The 19,384-nt window shown below is 38.9% G+C and overlaps 1 protein-coding gene across 1 annotated transcript in view; it reads left to right on the top strand.

The window, feature by feature from the left end:
- Window positions 1–19,384, top strand: part of FHIT (fragile histidine triad diadenosine triphosphatase) — a 1,648,795-nt gene that overhangs the window by 1,409,292 nt on the left and 220,119 nt on the right. The window contains 1 exon segment of the mRNA XM_020977517.2: window positions 14,799–14,867. Within this exon segment, the coding sequence (XP_020833176.2) occupies window positions 14,799–14,867 (69 nt within the window).

Here is a 19,384-nt window from a genome sequence, read left to right as displayed (position 1 = left end):
CAGGAAAACAAGGAAACATATGTACCAAGGGGAAAGTAGGATGTGCAAAGAAACTTGACAGGGAAACATGATAAAAATTGGATCAAATAAAGTTCTATTTATGTTGAATGTTTTATTTTGTGGAAGTCATATATGAAAATAGCCATATTTGAAATGGTAAAAATCCTATATTCAGCTCATCCAGCTGAAACCATCATTTACATTTGAAAGGTTTTTACAGTAACAGCCAAAGCATGAAGCTAGTGATACGAACCAAGCTATAAAACAGGCAAAAAACCACTCATATTCAGAGACTTTTGCAACTTGATTCAGTCCTTATGTGGATATGTGTAATTTTATTTTATATATTTATATTATATATTTAATGAGACAAATTTTATCTAAATACATTTATATGTATACAAACTATATTTTATATTAATATATTTAAGCTGTTTATATTTTATTTCTACATAAAACATACTTAACATATTCATATGTATTTGTTATCTATAATTATCTTTTTATATATCATCAATAAATCAATCAGTAAACATTAAGTACCTACTATGTGCATGTGGTGTGCTAAACACTGGAGATACAAAAAGAGGCAAAAGGCAATGTCTACCCTCAAGGAGCTTGTCTATCTAATAGGGGAGATAACATTCAAAAGAATATATACAAGTAATCTGTATACAGGATACATGGGAAAAATTGAGAGTGGGAAGGCACTGGAATTAAGAGGATTTGGGGAGGGCTTCTGGTAGAAGGTGGGATTTTACTTGGGACATAAAGTTATATATAGGTTTCATATATATATATATATATACATATATATATACATATATATATATATATATAAAATATATATATAAATTATATATATAAACATACATATATACATATGTGTGTGTGTGTGTGTGTATTAAACACTGTTATCTTCCAAATGGTACAAATGAACATAGAAGTATGGGCCAAAATTAAGGAAAGAGAACTTCTGGGTCTCTAGAAGGATCCTATTCTTATTCAAGGCCCAGAGCAGTTGTGTGAACTTGATAAAGGAAACTGATTTACCTTGAAACTAGAGCTATGGAGTGTCAACATTTGCATTACTGATAACTGACTAGTTGGAAGAGGCTTTATCTAATTACCATCATTCAGAATCTTTGATTTGGAGAGTTCTCTTTTGTCCTAGTTATATAATCTGAATGGTGAAGGAGCCAGTGAGCAAAGGGAACAGAGCGATCAAGAAATTCATCAAGACCTGTGATTTAGTACCTGGAGCTTCCAGTGTGGAAACTGCACTCCACTTATGCAGCAGACTGAGCATCTTAGAAGGTTGCCTGGGACAGATGCTAGGATGTTAAATGACTTACCTATGATCATACAAATAGCAGATAGATGTAAGACTTGAACCCAGAAAGTTTTTCTTGACTCTAAACCTGACCCTCTATCTCTTAAATCATACTGTTCAACAGTGTTTGAGCAGCTAGTTGGTGCAGTGAATAGAGTGCTGGGGCTAGAGCCAAGAATACTCATCTTTCTAAGTTCAAATCCAGCCTCAGACACTAGTAGTGTGATCCTGGGCAAGTCATTTAACTCTGTTTGCCTCAGTTTCCTCATCCGCAAAATGAACAGGAGAAGAAAATGCAAACCACTCCAATATCTTTGACAAGAAAACCCCAAATGGACTCACAAAGATTCTGGCATGACTGAAAGACTTAACCACAAAAAATCAACAATATTCATCTTCAAAATAGAATGACTTGGAATTCTGTTGGTATTAGTGCTTGCCTACCCCTATGCCTGGGAGGTCCTTCTACTTCACCTCCACCTCTTACCACCCTTGACTCTTTTCAAGACTTAGCTTAAGAGCTCCCTTCTGTGAAATGGATACATATTTACAAAAATATAAATTGCCCAGATTAACCGAAGAGGAAGTAAAATGCTTAAATAACCCCATCTCAGAAAAAGAAATTGAACAAGCCATTGATGAACTCCCTAGGAAAAAATCTCCAGGGCCAGATGGATTTACCTGCGAATTCTATCAAATATTTAAACAACAATTAATTCCAGTACTATACAGACTATTTGGGAAAATAGGTGAAGAAGGAGTCTTACCAAATTCTTTTTATGACACAAATATGGTGTTGATACCTAAACCAGGAAGAGTCAAAATAGAGAAAGAAAATTATAGACCAATTTCTCTAATGAATATAGATGCAAAAATTTTAAACAAAATACTAGCAAGTAGATTACAGCAACTTATCACAAGAATAATACACTATGACCAGGTAGGATTTATACCAGGAATGCAGGGTTGGTTCAATATTAGGAAAACTATCAGCATCATTGAGCATATCAACACCAAAACCAACAGAAACCACATGATCATCTCAACAGATGCAGAAAAAGCTTTTGATAAAATACAACACCCATTCCTATTAAAAACACTAGAAAGCATAGGTATAAATGGAGTCTTCCTTAAAATAATAAATAGCATATATCTAAAACCTTCAGCAAGCATTATATGTAATGGGGACAGGCTAGAAGCATTTCCAATAAGATCGGGGTGAAACAAGGATGTCCATTATCACCACTGTTATTCAATATTGTACTGGAAACTTAGCTTTAGCAATAAGAGAAGAAAAAGAAATTGAAGGCATTAGAATAGGCAAAGAAGAAACAAAGCTATCACTCTTTGCAGATGACATGATGATATACTTAGAGAATCCTAGAGAATCAAGTAAAAAACTACTTGAAATAATAAACAACTTTAGCAAAGTTGCAGGCTATAAAATAAACCCACATAAATCATCAGCATTTCTATATATTACCAACAAAGCCCAACAGCAAGAGATAGAAAGAGAAATCCCATTTAAACTTACTGTAGACATTATAAAATATTTAGGAGTCTACCTCCCGAAACAAACCCAGGAACTCTATGAACACAATTACAAAACACTTTTCACACAAATAAAATCAGATCTAAATAATTGGAAAAACATCAGTTGCTCATGGGTAGGCGAGCTAATATAATAAAAATGACAATCCTACCTAAGCTAATTTACTTATTCAGTGCCATACCAATCAAACTACCAAAAATTATTTTATAGAGTTAGAAAAAATAATAACAAGATTCATTTGGAAAAACAAAAGGTCCAGAATATCAAAGGAACTAATGAAAAGAAATGCAGGGGAAGGTGGCCTAGCAATTCCAGATCTTAAATTGTATTATAAAGCAGCAATCATCAAAACTGCTTGGTACTGGCTAAGAAATAGGGAGGTGGATCAGTGGAATAGGTTAAATATGCAAGACACAGTAGTCAATGACTATAGTAATCTATTATTTGATAAACCCAAAGACCCCAGCTTCTGGGATAAGAACCCACTCTTTGAAAAAAACTGCTGGGAAAACTGGAAAAGAGTATGGCAGAAACTAGGCATAGACCCAAATCTCACACCATATACCAAAATAAAGTCAAAATGGGTTCATGACTTAGATATAAAGGCTGATACCATAAGTAAACTGGGAGAACAAGGAATAGTTTACCTATCAGATCTATGGAGAACAGAAGAATTCATGACCAAACAGGAGATAGAGAACATTATGAAAAGCAAAATGGATAATTTTGATTACATTAAATTGAAAAGTTTTTGCACAAACAAAGCCAATGCAACTAAGATTAGAAGGAAGGTAGAAAATTGGGAAAGAATTTTTACAACCAGTCTCTCTGATAAAGGCCTCATTTCTAAAATATATAGAGAATTAAGACAAATTTATAAGAACACAAGCCATTCCCCAATTGATAAATGGTCAAAGGATATGAACAGACAGTTCTCAGATGAAGAAATTAAAGCCATCTATAGTCATATGAAAAAATGCTCTAAATCATTATTGATTAGAGAAATGCAAATCAAAACAACTCTGAGGTACCACATCACACCTATCAGATTGGCCAACATGACAAAACAGGAAAATGATAAATGTTGGAGAAGATGTGGGAAAATTGGAACACTAATACATTGTTGGTGGAGTTGTGAAATGATCCAACCATTTTGGAGAACAATTTGGAACTATGCCCAAAGGGCTACAAAAATGTGCATACCCTTTGATCCAGCAATAGCACTTCTAGGGCTATATCCCAAAGAGATCAAACAAATGGGAAAAGGACCCACATGTACAAAAATATTCATAGCAGCTCTTTTTGTGGTGGCAAAGAATTGGAAATTGAGAGGATGCCCATCAATTGGGGAATGGCTGAGCAAGTTGTGGTATATGAATGTAATGGAATACTATTGTGCTATAAGAAATGATGAACAGGCTGACTTCAGAAAAACCTGGAAAGACTTATATGGTCTGATGCTGAGTGAAGTGAGCAGAACCAAGAGGACTTTGTACACAATAGCAGCCATTATGATGACTAATATGTTAAACTGAACCCTTCCCAGCATTACAAGGATCTAAGTCACCTCCAGAAGCCTCGGGGTGGAAAATGCTGTCCACATCCAAAGAAAGAACTATGGAAGTTGAATCACTATCACTTATTTTTACCTTCTGTTGAGTTTTGTTTCCTCTTTCTGATGGTTCCTCCCATTAGTTTTAATTTTTACTTACAACTTCACTAATGTGAAAACATTTTTAATAGGAATACAAATGTAAAGCCTATATCAGATTTGTGCTGTCTTGGGGAGGGTGGTGGGGAGGAAGAGGAAGAAAAATTTTCAACTCAAAAGCATATGGAAGTGATTGTTGATAAATCAAAATAAATTAATAAAATTAAAAAAAAAAGGAGCTCCCTTCTGCAGTAGGCCTTCCTGATCTCCTCAGCCACTGGAGATATCCCCTCTAAGGTTACCTTAGAGTAGATCATCTACCTACTTATTTACCTATCATCTCCCCCATTGATATGGTAGCTCCTTGGGGACCTATTTATCCATATCTGTGTACTTTTGCATTTTTTGTGTCCCTCCCTTTAAACCTTCCCCTCTTCCACACTTAGCACAATGTGAATAGTAATTAACAAATACTTATTGATTGTTGATTGAATGATTGATTGATGCAATCTTTCTCCAGAATAACTGTGCAGGAGAACAATGCCTGAAGCCAAACATGTGAATTTCCAGTTGGGGATTCTGGCTAATTTGGGCAGAAGGTGCCAATGTAGGCTGGATGTCAGCAAAACCTCCCAAAGGATTAGATTGATCCTACTGTGGTATCTGCTGCCTTAGGAGGTGTAGGTTCCTGCTCATTGGAAGTGTTCAATCAAAGTCTGTGTGATAATGAGAAGAGCATTGATTCTGAAGCCGGAGGACCTGGGTTCAAATCCTACCTCATGTTTATTCCCCATGTGATCTTTGGCACATCACTTATACTCCCTAGACCTCAGTTTCTTCATATGTAAAATAAGGTCTTTGGTGACCCATCCCAGTTCTAGGTCTGTGATCACAATGTCGAGGTCAATGGACAGTGTGTCTGACTGTGGCTGATGAAACCAATATGAGCTTGGAAGGTACTACCAAAGGCCAGGCACAAATGGTCCTTGTGAACATTTAGGAAGAAGATGTCTCTAAATTTGAACATCTCACATTTCTTTTGAGCTAGTACTATTCTGCTTTGCTCACAGAGCATAGCGCCTTCGTTGATGTGGGCATACTATGTTGGGAACAGTCCTAAGCCAGTGTCTCCCATTTCTCATGGGCTGTGTTGTAGAGGAAATTCTTGGGGTGGCATAGATGGCTAGCTGGTCACTGAGATCCCTAAAATCCTGTGATTTTGTATTGAATCAAAAAATATTGAAGCTAAAATGTTGGCTTTTTTCCTGGATCTGGGCTGGGTTCCCTTGGAGGCCCCCTGAGTTCTTAAAAGTGGCTAGATCTATTTTTAGGAGATTTTTTTTTTTGGGAGCGCTAGAACATAAATGAATACCGGCATGCCCTTTATAGCTGACCTTTCCACGTTTTCCCATCTCTGGTATTTAAACTAAATCTTAGAAGTGAAAAAAAGACCTTAGGAATGCACCAGGCAAGTGAGATAATTACCAGACAGTCTTTCTCCTTACTCTATCTTTGTCTCTGGAGGGATATGAAAGCTTCTACTGTCCCTTTAACTGGACCAGTTGGTAATCCTGTTAACATCTCCTCTTTGGGCTTATCATCTTTCACTTTTTTTCCTTTGAAAAATATTCCTAAAGGGAGGCTTAAGCAATAATGCACAGATTATGGAAATGATGCTCATTAAGCACGAGGAGAGACTTCCAGAAAGGCACAGCACTACTTCGAAATATGTAACCACCATTAGACGCTCCATTCAAATGTTTATTCATAGAGTAGTAAATGTTTATTATTATACATTTTATTGAAACATAAATTAAAGAACTGTAATTATGGGTATGGCAAACACTAAAGCAATGTGCATTTATCAAGAAATAAGTAAGACAAGGAAAAATGCCACCTCTGTTTCATTTGCATTGCAATACTTAATCCTGCTCAGAGCAGAAGGACTTGGGCAAGAATCATCTCTGTGGATTAATATGTTGGCACATCATAGAGAAAAAATACTCCATCAGTGGAAGACTGTTCCCTAGAATAAATATTTGTCTGGGTCAGTAATTGTACTATGGCATGGTACACTTCCTCTCTCTCCTTGAGAGGCGGCTAGTGTTTGAACCAACAGCCGTTCACATTCTCCCTAAGTAGATGCACAGTTTTCGGTACTTTTTCCATCTCTGTTGGTTTACAGGATCATGTCAATGATCCTGGCACTAGGGACCATTTGGGGTGGCAGGGAGACTGAAAATAATTGAAGGGAGCTTATTTGAATTCAAGTAAACTAGATTTCCAAATGATGCTTTCTGGAATAATTGAGAGGCACACTTTAAGGGGAAAGAGGTAGACATATTGTGGGAACCTTGGTACCCATTCACACTCCAAAGCCATGGTCCAGGGCAACAGTCTTCTACTAGTACTTCCATGGAGTCATGGCTTCATTGATATGGGCCCTCACAGAGTTAAAGTGTTGGATTCAAGTTCTAAGCACCTGACTTTGACCCCTGACTTTGTGTGACCTTGGGCAACACATACCTTCCCTAAGCCTCAGTTTTCCAAGTTACAAAATGAGGAATCTGGACTAGGTGACCTCTGAGGTCCCATCTAGCTGTAAACCTATAATCTTTTGATCCTACAATGTGATCACAGTCACTTAATATCCCTATGCCTCAGTTTCCCCATTTGTAAAATGAAGATTCTCAATTAGATCTCTGAGGTCCCTTCTAGTTCTAACTCTAGGATTCTTCTGTCAGGATAAATCACAACATTTCTCTTTTTTAAATCCCAAGTATCTTTATTGCTAAGTGTATTTTTTAATAATATTTATTTTGTCCTAATTACATGTAAAAATAATTTTTAACATTCATTTGAAAAAAAATTGAGTTGCAAATTTTCTCCCTCCCTTCTTTACTTTCCCCCTCTTTAGGATGGTAAGTAGTTTGATATAGGTTAAATATGTGTCATGCTGTAAGACATATTTCCATGTTAGTCAAGTAAATCATAACGTTTCTAAACCTTCTCATTCTGTGCTATTCTTATACTTATTATTCCTGGGTAGAAGATCTTCCCAACATGCTAGAGGTCTTCTTATTTTTGTTTTATAGTAGGTGGGTACCAGTGACCCACGATCTGGGATCTATCTAGCTCCAGCCTCTTTTTGAGAACACATGTTCCATGGCTCACACTTTTCCCACCTGTTCTTATTTGAAACTCATTAGTAAGAGAGGATACCCTGCACACCTTTCTTGTGAGAGTCTCTGTTGTCAGCTTGACCACATGTTTGGGAGATGGTAGTGTCCCAAGATGTTCTGCCTCACAGCCCCACAAGGAAAGCAGGAGAAAGATCATTGACCTTGGAGTCCTAATACCTGACTTGAGATGCTGGTTTTATCATTAACTCCCTGCATGACATTGGCAAACCATTTAACTTCTCTGGGACTCAGGGGCCACACATGTAAAGAAAGGAAGGTGTACTAGATAGCCTCAAAGATCGCAGAGCTCCAGAGCTCTGCTGTATGCCTATGATTTTTAAGAGATGAGTTTTTATGTCAGGGAGCAGCTTGGGATCATTAAAAGCTCTGCAGGATTTCTAGCATGCTGTCTTCCTCCTAGTCAATCCTGGAGCCAACTCTTTGTCCCTCTTCAGTGCCTGCCCTACATATATGCTGACTGGTAGAACACAATGACCCAGCCATCTAGTTGTATATAATGGTCCAGCCCACAAGGATTTGCTTTTCTCTATAGAAGTTGTTAGGCCAATGCTTTTGTGTTTTGTTCTGAGTTCCATACTTTAGGAAGGAAAGAAAAAGGGGAAAATGGAGGGAGAGAAAAAATGAAGGAATAAAGGAAGGAAAGAAGGAAGGAGGGAAAGAAGGATGGAAAGAGAAGAAAGGGAGGAAAGAAGGAAGAAGGAAGGAAGGAAGCAAAGAAGAAAGGAAAAAAGGAATGAAGGAAGGAGGAAGGAAGAGATGGAGGGAGGAAGAAAGAAGAGAAGGAGGAAGGAAGGAAGAAGGGAGGGAGGAAGGAAGAAAGAAGGGAGGGAGGGAAGATTGGTGGAAGGATGGAAGAAAAAAGGAAGGGAGGGAGGAAAGAATCATAGTATTTCCTAAGAGCCTACTTGTCAGCTAATTTTACTGAATCATTTGTGTGGCAAATAACCACACAAGACAGTGAGCTGCCCCCATAAAGGGTAAATGTCTTTTACAACAGGATATAATCTCTTGATTCCCATAAATGATTCTGACAGTCGCCCTACTTGGACATAAAAGTCACTTCTGTGTTTACACAACATGGAAGCCCTGTTGTAATTTCAGAATTAGGAGCTGCCACAGGGAAGAAACCCAAGAAGTTTAAAAAAAAAGTGGAGACACGTGAGCGGCAGAAGAACGGGGATGTGTTCCCCAAGCCCAGATGTTTGTCTCTACGTGACAGTTGTTCTCCTGCACTGCTTCCCTTTAACTCACTTAGCAAAGAAAAAGCAAAGGAACCACTTGAGATGTAATTGACTCTCACTGTTCCTGCTTAGGTCTATTACACAAATGGTAGGGAAATTTCTCATATTGGTTCTATTCATTGCAATGGAATATATATAAAAAAGTCAAGTTCTCCTATCAAACACCTGCCTTCTTAATTGATCGTGATTGCTTCATTCCCCCGACTCCCCCAAAGCTATTTGTTTTTAAACCAAGTAGATACGTTTTGTTATGCTACATTACTGTCTTATAAAAACATCACTCGCATAGTAAAGGTGAACAAACCATGAAAATGTCCCCATTCCCCACTGGGGGTAATAAGTAGTCCATATGCCCATCAACTCTTCATTTGTTTTTTAAATATTTGTTGAACTCTACAATTTTCTTATACAATGAATACATCATTTGTTGTGTATAGAAAAAAAAAAGACTGGGTTGGCTCTAAGTGTTACTCTTCAGGCTGTTTGTCTTCTTGAGATGCCTGGGTTAGTGGCTAAAAACAGAGTTAGGAAGATGAGGGTTCAAATCCTGCCTCAGACCCCTGCCTGTTCTGTAGCCCTAGGTAAGTCATTGAAGCTCTCAGTTTCCTTACCTGTAAACTAAGTGGGTTGGAAAGATGTTCCTCTAAGGTCCCTCTCAATCTGTAATCCTATGATCACCTGAGCTATCTTCTCAGATTCTCTCTAGTTTGATTGATCTGCAATAGACCTCTTTAGAAATGACTGCAAAGATTTTAAAGAAAAAAGGTCTCACCATGTTTGTTCATCCAGTGCCCTGAATATTCAAGTACTCGACTGGTGCTTCAGAATGTCAATGCCCTCACTGGACATGGAGGTCAGGAGGATCTGAGTTCAAATCTGAACTCAAACACTTACCAGCTTTGTGATCCTGGACAAGTCACTTAACCTCTATCTGCCTTTTCTTATCTTCAAAATAGGTATAACAATAGTACCTACCTCCAAGACTATTGTGAAGATCAAATGAAATGATATGTATAAAGCACTTTGCAAATTTTATATAAATTATTGTTATTATTGTTGTTATTATTATTAACTGCTGTTGCTGGTAACCATTCGGAAAGGAAAGGAAAGGACTCACATAACCACTTACTCCTTTTAACTTTCATTCCTATCAAGAAAATGTTATAGGAGAGAGAGCAAAGGCTTTTCCCACCATGTAAGGACTAAAAGCAAAAGAAAGGGGGCAAATTCCCAGGCTCTCTGAGTCAGATGGAACTTTCTAGGGCTCTGGCTTCAATCTTGGCTCTTCCCTCTGACCTGAAAAGATCTCACTTTCACAATTTGAAATGTAAAGGTGCTTGGTGGCTGGAAGCTTCCTTCACCATCAGTAGAGTTCAGACTCATACATCTGCCTTCAGAACCATGATGCCCAGATGACGTACTGAGCTAATACATCTTGGAAGCTCAAAGGCATTCATGGTTCATCAATATAACCTAAGACTGCAGCCTCAGTGCTGATGTATTACTCAAAACTGCAAGTGTTAACCCCTAGCTTGGTACCTGTCCAGGCTCTCTCCCAGTTTCATTTCAGTACCATTCCAGAAACAGCTCTTAGGCATCCATTTGGTGTAAGGACTTGTTTTCAGTCTTTAGGATACAAAAGCAGAAATGAAATGATGTCTACCCTTAGGGAGCTTACATTCTATGGAAGGGATATTAGATGTCACAGAAGAAAAAAATGTTGGCTTTGGACCCAGGAAGATCTCCATTCAAAGCCTACCTTGGCCCAATATTAGCTGTGTGACCCTGGCAAGTCACAACTTTCCTCAGTTTGTTTTCTTCATCTATAAAATATATATATATAATATATATATATATATATATATATATATATATAAAATATAAAATGGGGATAATACTAATACTTACCTAAATCATAGGGTTGTTGTGAAGATCAAATGAGGTAATATACAAAAAATGCTTTGCCAACCTGAAAATGCTATATAAATGCTAGCTATTATAATGCAACATGAACATAAGCAAATGAATAAATGAATGAAGTAAGCCTTTAAGTTCTTACTTATCAAATGAGATAATATTTGTAAAAAGCACTTAGCACAGTGCCTGGCACATAGTAAGCTCTATAGAAATGCTCCACCTTCCTCTTCTCAATTCTATGTGAATAGACGCAAATAGAAAAGCAAGACATATGCTGCTGGCAAAAAGTACCCATTCTAACAGGGGAGACAATGCATATGAAGGGTTTCACTTTTGAAGAGAAAGCCAGTATATTCAAAGTTATTTCAAGAGAACACTAACACTAATAAATTGTGGTGGTGGTGGTGATGATTGGAAAAAAAAAAAGGCTTCATAGAGCAAGTCACTCCCGAGCTAGGCTTTGAAGGAAGCTAGGGATTCTAAGAGATAGCCATGAAGAGAGAGTCTAGTCCTGACATGGGACCACCTGGGCAAAAGGCACCAAGGTAGGAGTGACTATTGTGCTCACTAGGGCACAGCTAGCAGGCGAGTTTCAATGGAATAGTTTCACTCAACCTCTGTTGGGTGTTGAGTTTGCCTTTTAGCTTTCCAACTGGAGGAGACCATCCTATACACATATGGAAAGCTCTCCATTTCATCAAAGGCAGCCCCATACCATCCTTCTCTACGTTGCTGATATTCTGAATGACCAAAGTCAATGACAAACAGGGTCAGCGCCCATCATAGACATCTGTGCTTTTTGACAGATGGCTAATTTTATTCCTGCATTAGCTATACTGAGGCATTCTCCCCAAAAGCAGCAACATTTCCAGTTGCTCTTATGTGGGAATAAAGCTGGTAGGGATTTCATGTTGACCTAAATTTGAGATCAGAATGATATTGGCCACCCCACAATGAGTCAGAGAGTTCCAGGTGGACCAGAAAGTACAAGATTACAGATTTGGAACGCTACAAAGTAGTTTGTTCTCAGCACCATTTGCTCTAAGCCTGGGCTTGGGGCTAGCTTTTAATAAAATCACTAATTTTCTTTTTAAAATTTTTTATGATCTGAATTATTTTTTGCCAAGCTCTGCACTAGCTGTCCTGGTGTGGTGGAGTGTGGTGTAGTGGAAAAATGGTATTGCAATTGGTTGATTGTTGTCCATGCTCAAAGAGGACCAGAATGACATCACTATGGTGGGGTCAGGGTACAGTTTGTCTGACTATGGCTGATCAGACCAATATGACATCAAAAGGTTCTACCATAGGTCAAACACAAATAGTCCATGTGAACGTTTGGAGTGGAGCTGGCGCTAAATTTGTGCCTCTCACCTTTATTTTGAGCTATTGCGATTCTCCTTTGCTCATAGAGCACAATGCCTACTAGAGGGAGTCAGGAAACCTGGATTCTGCCACTACCCCTCCCTCCAATAATAGACTCACAGTATCATTTGAGGCAAGGGATGAATTGAAGGGATTTTACTTGATTACTTCTAAGATCTTCTCTGACCCGATCATTGAATTAAATAATTAAATTAAATCAATTCAATTCAGTAAACATTCATGAAGTTTCGACTCTTTATAGAATAGAGAGCTAGGTGCTGAAGGGAAATACCAGAGTTAAGTCTGACAGGGTTCCTGCTTGCAGGGGGCTTATCCCCTTTTCTCCTCCTCATTGTTGGCATTTATCAAGCACTTAACAAGTATTATTGTGTCATTTAAGCCTCACTACATCCCTGGGATGAAAGTGTTATTGTTATCCCCATTTTACTGATGAGAAAACTGAAGGGGACCGAGGTTAAGTGGCTTGCCCAAAGGTATGCAGCTAGCTGAATGTCTGAGGAAGGATTTGAACCCAGGTTTTATTGATTCCAAGTATAACAGCCTACCCACTATACCACCTAGTTGGTTCTGAGTCACATCATGTAGTTACTGTGCCTCAATTTCTTCATCTGCAAAATAACAATCAGATTTAGAGCTGGTGTGACCCTTAGAGATCATCTGGTCTAACCTTTCTCATTTTACAGATGAGGAAACTGAGGCTTGGAGGGAGTAAATTACTTGCCAGTAGGTGCATAGCTAGTAGGTATCAGAGGAAGAATTTGAACCAGGTGCTCTCGCTATAAAATTAGGGTTCTCTCCACTACATTATACTGTTCTTTAGGACTTATGATACCTAGCAGACCTTCCTTCCCCCTTGGACTGTACAAGGGAGGACCAAAAGGCATGATGTGTGAGAGGAATGCTTCTGAAAGTATAAAGTGCCACACAGATGTCAAGGATTAACAGTACTACTCAAACTCTTGGTGCCAGCTGTTGCCTGGGGGTTTTCCATGGGAGGGGTAGATCTATGGTGACCTGTTCCAAACATCAATAACAACAGTGATACTGAAGATAATGATGATGATGATGATGATGATGATGATGATGATGATGGTGGTGGTGGTGGTGGTGGTGGTGGACTTAAAAGGTTGGCAAAGCACTTTACATGTATTATCTCTTTGATTTGATGAAAATTATCCTATGAGAGTAGGGGCTATTATTATACCTACATTAGATGAGGAAACTGAGTAAAGTCAAGTGACTTACCTAGAGTCAGAGAACTGGTAAGTGTCTGAGACAGGATTTCAACTCAGATCTTCCTGAATCCAGGTCCCACATTTTATCCACGGTATCACTTAACTTCCTCAATCAAGGCTTGAATTAACTTCTACTTTTCCTCTTCCCGGCGTGATTTCCTGAGGGGAATGCTATTCATTGGTAATTGCTGACTTTGTTTTCTTCACTGGATTTCTCCCACAATTCCTATGAGCTTTGTAACTTAGCCTGAACTATCCAGCAGCAGTGGAAGCTGGGTTTGCTGACCAAAAAAAAAAAAAAAAAGCATCTTAGGGCCTTTCCTCCAATGGAGCTGTTATCTGCTCCATTCGGCTTGGCACTGTTTCCCTCACCCCACCCCCCATTTTAATAGCACATCATTTTCCCCTTGTTGTGCAGTGAAGACACATAGAAACTCAGTGTTGAATTCTGTGGGCTGCTTCAGTGAGGATTCTGAGCCCTCGAGGGCTAATCGGAAAGGGGTGGTGGGAGAGACAGTGAAAGGGCGTTTGAGTCTTTCTCCCCAGCTCTATGTTGGGCCCTTTCATTACCACGTTTCTCCGATTCGTCATACATGCTAGAACAAGGCTCAAGGGCAGGAATGAGGTTTAACTTCCACCCAGATACAATAGATTATGTACCAGGAGTCAAACTTTCAAATGGCATTTCAGGCGTGAAAAAATATACTCGGTTAGCTGTGCTGGCTGCCTTGATTCACGCTCTCGGCGTAACAGCATTGCTGCATCTGTGACCCGAGGGTGCTTTGACAGGCTGAAGAAAGCAGGCGGAGCTCAAGGAATCTTCCTGTGGTACTCCTTGGTACCTTGTCCACATTTCCACCCCCTACACTTGCTAATTCTCTTCTTCTGCAATTCTTCTTCACCAGTTCTCATTTCCTGTCACTTTCAGACTTGTGGACATCATCTTTTTTTTTTTCCCCTTAAAGATGTGCTGTCATCTCCACGCTCTGCCTAAGTATTACTCTGAATGACAACTGGAAATAACTCCACCGAGCCCACCTCACCTTCCTGGCGTTCACTCCCAATCTCACGTATGGCACCACCAACCCGTTCTTGCTTATTTCTGCTCTCTCTTCTCAGCAGATTTCAGATCCACTTAGAGCAGGTGAATGTTTTCTTCCCCTGAAAAATAATGCAGTGGGAACCAATATGGAATAATTGGACTTCATGAAACATCATTGTCAAATTTAAAAATATAAAAAGAGATAATCACATCCTTCTTTTTTCCCTTTTTATGTTTTCAGCATGTTCACGTCCATATACTTCCCAGGAAGGCTGAAGATTTCAGCAACAATGACAGCATCTATGATGAGGTAGGTCTGTGCCCATGTTCATTTTGCTTCATCCCAAGGGTGGTCATAGTAGATACCAACTCAGTGAGACAGGTGTCATCCTTAAGCACTAGGCGGAATGACTAGAAGAAGCTCCTACCTAGTAGAATTTTTGACGTTGAGGATCTATGGAATATCAGACCATTTGAGGCAAGAAAAAACAATCGTGCTGGTAGCCTTCTTTTGGGAACTTATTAGTGGCAGCTACAGAAGGCAATGAAATTCAGGGAGAATTTAGCCCTGCCATTATACTAAATATATCAGGTTATTGACAATCAGATAGTAACCTAGTCAGTATTCCCATTGTTAATGGGGAATAAATCTGGGAAGGTAGCCTGGGGCTACATTATACAAGAGTTTGAGTAGTGGTATGAGTATTTTTTTTATCATGGAAGCAATAGGGAGCCAATAAAGCTTTCTGAGCAGGGGAGTGAAGTGGTCAGATTGATGTTTTAGGAAGAACACTTTGGAAGCTTTGTGGTAGATGAATTGGAAAGGGAAGAGAATGAAAGTAGGGAGGACAATTAAGAGAATATTACAGTAGTTGCATGAAGAGTTCAAACAAAGATTTTTAGTCAAATATTATTTTTTAAAAATCCTTCTTTGGAATTCAGTCGTGTTATGTTACAATCCTCCAAGGAGCCTTTTTCCAGGACTTTCTTTGTGATGCCCACGGTGTTTGGGTACAAGGGGAGACAAAGGTGGGATTCCTGGCGTGGATGTGTTCAGATTGCCAGTGGATGTCCCGTAATGGAAACAAAGTCTGTTTGACTGGTGAAAGGGAAGCTGATGTGCTGCACGCTTTTAACATGTCTAAACATATGACTTAAAAAAAATGAATCCAATGATAATGATGGAAGTAACCTTGTTTGCTTGTATCAAAATTGTATAAGTCAATCCTTTCTTAGGGCTTACGCTCATGGTAAGTGTGATGTCTCTGTGTCATAGGTTCTGTTGAGTACTGGATTATGAGGCAGGTGTGGAAACATAAACTATAATTATGTCAGTCCTTATATTTTATTCTAACATTACAAAGGTAATAGAAAGTCCCTGTCATGGAACTTAATGGCAAGAATCAGAAGTCAGGAAGATCTGAGTTCAGATTCAACTTCAAATATTTCCTAACTGTGTGACCCTGGCCAATTCATTTAACCTCTCTGCCTCGGTTCCCTTATCTATAAAATGAGAATAATAATAACACCTATCTCCCAGGGTTGTTGTGAGGATCATATAAATTATATAAATGTTAAATGCTTTGCAAACTGTAAAGCACATTATAAATGCTAGCTATTATTAGCTATTACAATAATTATTGTTTAATTGTTTCAGTCCCGTCCAACTCTTCATGGTCCCATTTGAGCTTTTCTTGGCAAAAATACTGAAGTAGTTTGGCATTTCCTTCTCCAGCTCATTTTACAGATGAGGAAACTGAGGCAAACAGGGATTAAGTGACTTACTCAGGGTCATGCACCTGATAAGTGTCTGAGACCTGATTCAAACTAAGGGAGATGAGTCTTCCTGACTCTAGGCCCAGCACTGCATCACTTAGCTGCCAATAATAATTATTTTTAAATCAAAATCTATTTTTCATTAATGATGTAGACCCTACATATGCCCCTTTTTGCATTTTTAATTTAGTCTATATGACAATCGATGCTTCAAATACTTGGGCCCAGAAAATAGGGGTTGTCTATTGATTACTATACAAATTACTATACATTATTTATCATGTAATTATGAGACATAGTTATTTATGTTGTGGCCCTTTGGACTGTTTGGAGTGATGAGTCATTATTAAGGATGTGGAACCCAGATAAACCAGGGTATTGAGTTACCATCCCTCCCTAAACTGGAATAGGAGAGAAGGAATAGTGATGGGTTTGGGAGGCAAAGATAGAAAATTGTTCAAGATTAAAGTTCAGTGATTGCTAACTAGCTAGTGAAACCTAGAATGAGGAGATATTGTCAGTGCTAGGGGGTATGGGATGGCAGTGGAGACGTATGGATATCCAAAGACTAGAAGAGGCAGGTGGGTTCAAAGTTAAGGCAGGAGCTCATGAGCCAGGTATTAAAACAGGATTGAGTTCTTACAGAAAGAAGGCTTTGACTTCCTGTGCCAAGATGGCAGAAGGAACCCTCTGAAGCCCTCTCAAATTCCCTTCCAACAGCTAGAAAACTGCCTTGGAATTGATATAGGAGCAGGGAAGCAGCTTACCAGCCCCACAGGAAAGTTCTGTCTCTCTGGTGTGGGAAGGAAACAATGTCCAACAGCAGCAGCAGCAGCAGCAGCTGGCCTCATAGCAGGGGCCTGGGGCAATCCACCATTGAGGCCCCATCCTTCTGCAAGCCAGTAGCCCCCTAGGCAAGTGAAAGGTCTATGCAACACAGCAAGGCTCCACCCCAGTGACCCTACCCCAGCACGAGCCACCAGTGAGGACATGACTCCTCCGCTGACCAGTCCAGGGCTGGCCAACAGCAAGCCCCTGGGACCTACCAGCAGAGAGACCCTGTTTCCATAGCAACTCAGCAGCAGGGCCCCACCCCTGGGGCAAACCCAGCAACAACATCCCTCCTCCAGGGCCAGCCACCAGAAAACTCTGTTACTATAGCAACCCAGAGGCAAGACCCCACCCCTGGAAACCTACACCCAGGTGAGGCCAACAGGGAGGCCCCAAGCCCCAGAACAAGCCAGAAGGGAAACCTACCTCCAGAGAAAGTAAGCAGCTAAGGTCTGAAGCTCAGTGAAAGCCAGCAGTAAGACCCAGAGCCCCAGTACAAAAACTTGGAAGAGTGAAAGAACACAGCTCAACTCTTACACAAAATCACCAAGTCACGAAAAAGGGGGGACAGGAAAAATGAGCAAGAAACAACAACAAAAAAAGATTTTGACTATAGAAAGTTCCTGTGGTGATAGGGAGGATCAAGGAATGAACTTAAAAGAGGATAATAATGTCAAAATGCCTACATGCAAAGCCTCAAAGAAAAATGTATTTTGGTCTCAGGCCCAAAAAGAATTCCTTGAAGAGCTTAAAAAGGATTAAAAAAAAATTAGAGAAGTAAAAGAAAAATTGGGAAAAGAAACAAAAATAATGGAAGAAAATCATGAAAAAGGGAGTCAAGAGCATGGGAAAAGATGTACAAAAACTTACCAAGGGAAAAACTCCCTAAAGAATAGAACTGGTTGGAAAATAATTCCTTAAAAATTAGAATTGAACAAATGAAAACTAATGATTCTATGAAGCATCAAGATGTGATAAAAACAAAAGTTAAAAAAAGAAAAAGAAAATGTGAAATTTCTCATTGTCAAAACAATCGACCTATAAAATAGATCCAGAAGAGATAATAAAAGAATTATTGGACTACCCAAAAGCTATGATAAAAAAAAAAAAAGCCTGGACAGCATATTTCAAGACATTATCTAAGAAAACTGCCCTGGTGTATCAGAACCAGAGAGTAAAATAGAAATTGAAAGAGTCCACTTGGAAGAGATCCCAAAATGAAAACTCCCAGGAACATCATAGCCCGATTTTAGAGCTCACAGATCAAGGAGAAAGTATTGCAAGCAGTCAAAAAGAAACAATTCAAATATCATGGAGATACAGGATTTGGCAGCTTACACATTAAGGAACTGGAAGGCTTGGAATATGATATAATAGAAGACAAAGGAGTTAAGATTACAACCAAGAATGACCTATCCAGCAAAATTGACTGTAACTTCCAGGGGGAAAATGGACATTTAATCAATGAGATGACTTTCAAGCATTTCTAATTAATAGACCAGAGCTGAACAAAAAAAAAAAATCACCTCCAAATATAAGACTCAAGGGACACATAAAAAGGTAAAAGAAGAAGCAAGAAAGAGAAAACATAAGAAATTCAATAAAGTTAAACTGTCTGTATTTCTATATGGCAAGATAATATTTGTAACTCTAAAGAACTTTATTACTATGAGCAATTAGAAGGAGTATATGTAGACAGAAGGTATGGTTATAAGGTGACTGATGGGATGATACCCCCAAATAAAAACAAAATAAAGAGGTAAGAAAGAAAATTGCATTGGAAGAAGAAGAGGGAATGAATGAGACATATTATCCCACATAAAAGATTCGTGAAAAAGCTATTATAATGGAGGGGAAGATGAGGGGGTGTGGTCACGGGCCAACCTTAAACCTTACTTTCATCAAAATTGGCTCAAAGCGGAAATTACATACACATGCAATTGGATATAGGAATCTATCTTATCTATGAGGAAGTAAAAAGGGATGGAGATAATAGAAGAGGAAAGGAGGTCTAATAAAATGGAGGGGATATTGAGGAGGTAGTGATCAGAAGATACTTGTGGGGAAGGAAATACACAGTTATCATAAATACAAATGTGAATGGGATGAACTCACCCATAAAATAGAAATGGATAGCAGAATGGATTGAAAACCAGAATCCTACAATATGTTGTTTATAAGAAGCACATTTTAAGCAGAGAGATACACACAGAGTAAAGT

Source organism: Phascolarctos cinereus, unplaced genomic scaffold, assembly GCF_003287225.1.
Source record: "Phascolarctos cinereus isolate Bilbo 61053 unplaced genomic scaffold, phaCin_HiC Scaffold_4;HRSCAF=312, whole genome shotgun sequence".
Classification (NCBI taxonomy): Eukaryota; Metazoa; Chordata; class Mammalia; order Diprotodontia; family Phascolarctidae; genus Phascolarctos; species Phascolarctos cinereus.
The sequence above is the reverse complement of the archived record's forward strand: the minus strand, read 5'-3'. Positions and strand labels throughout refer to the sequence as shown.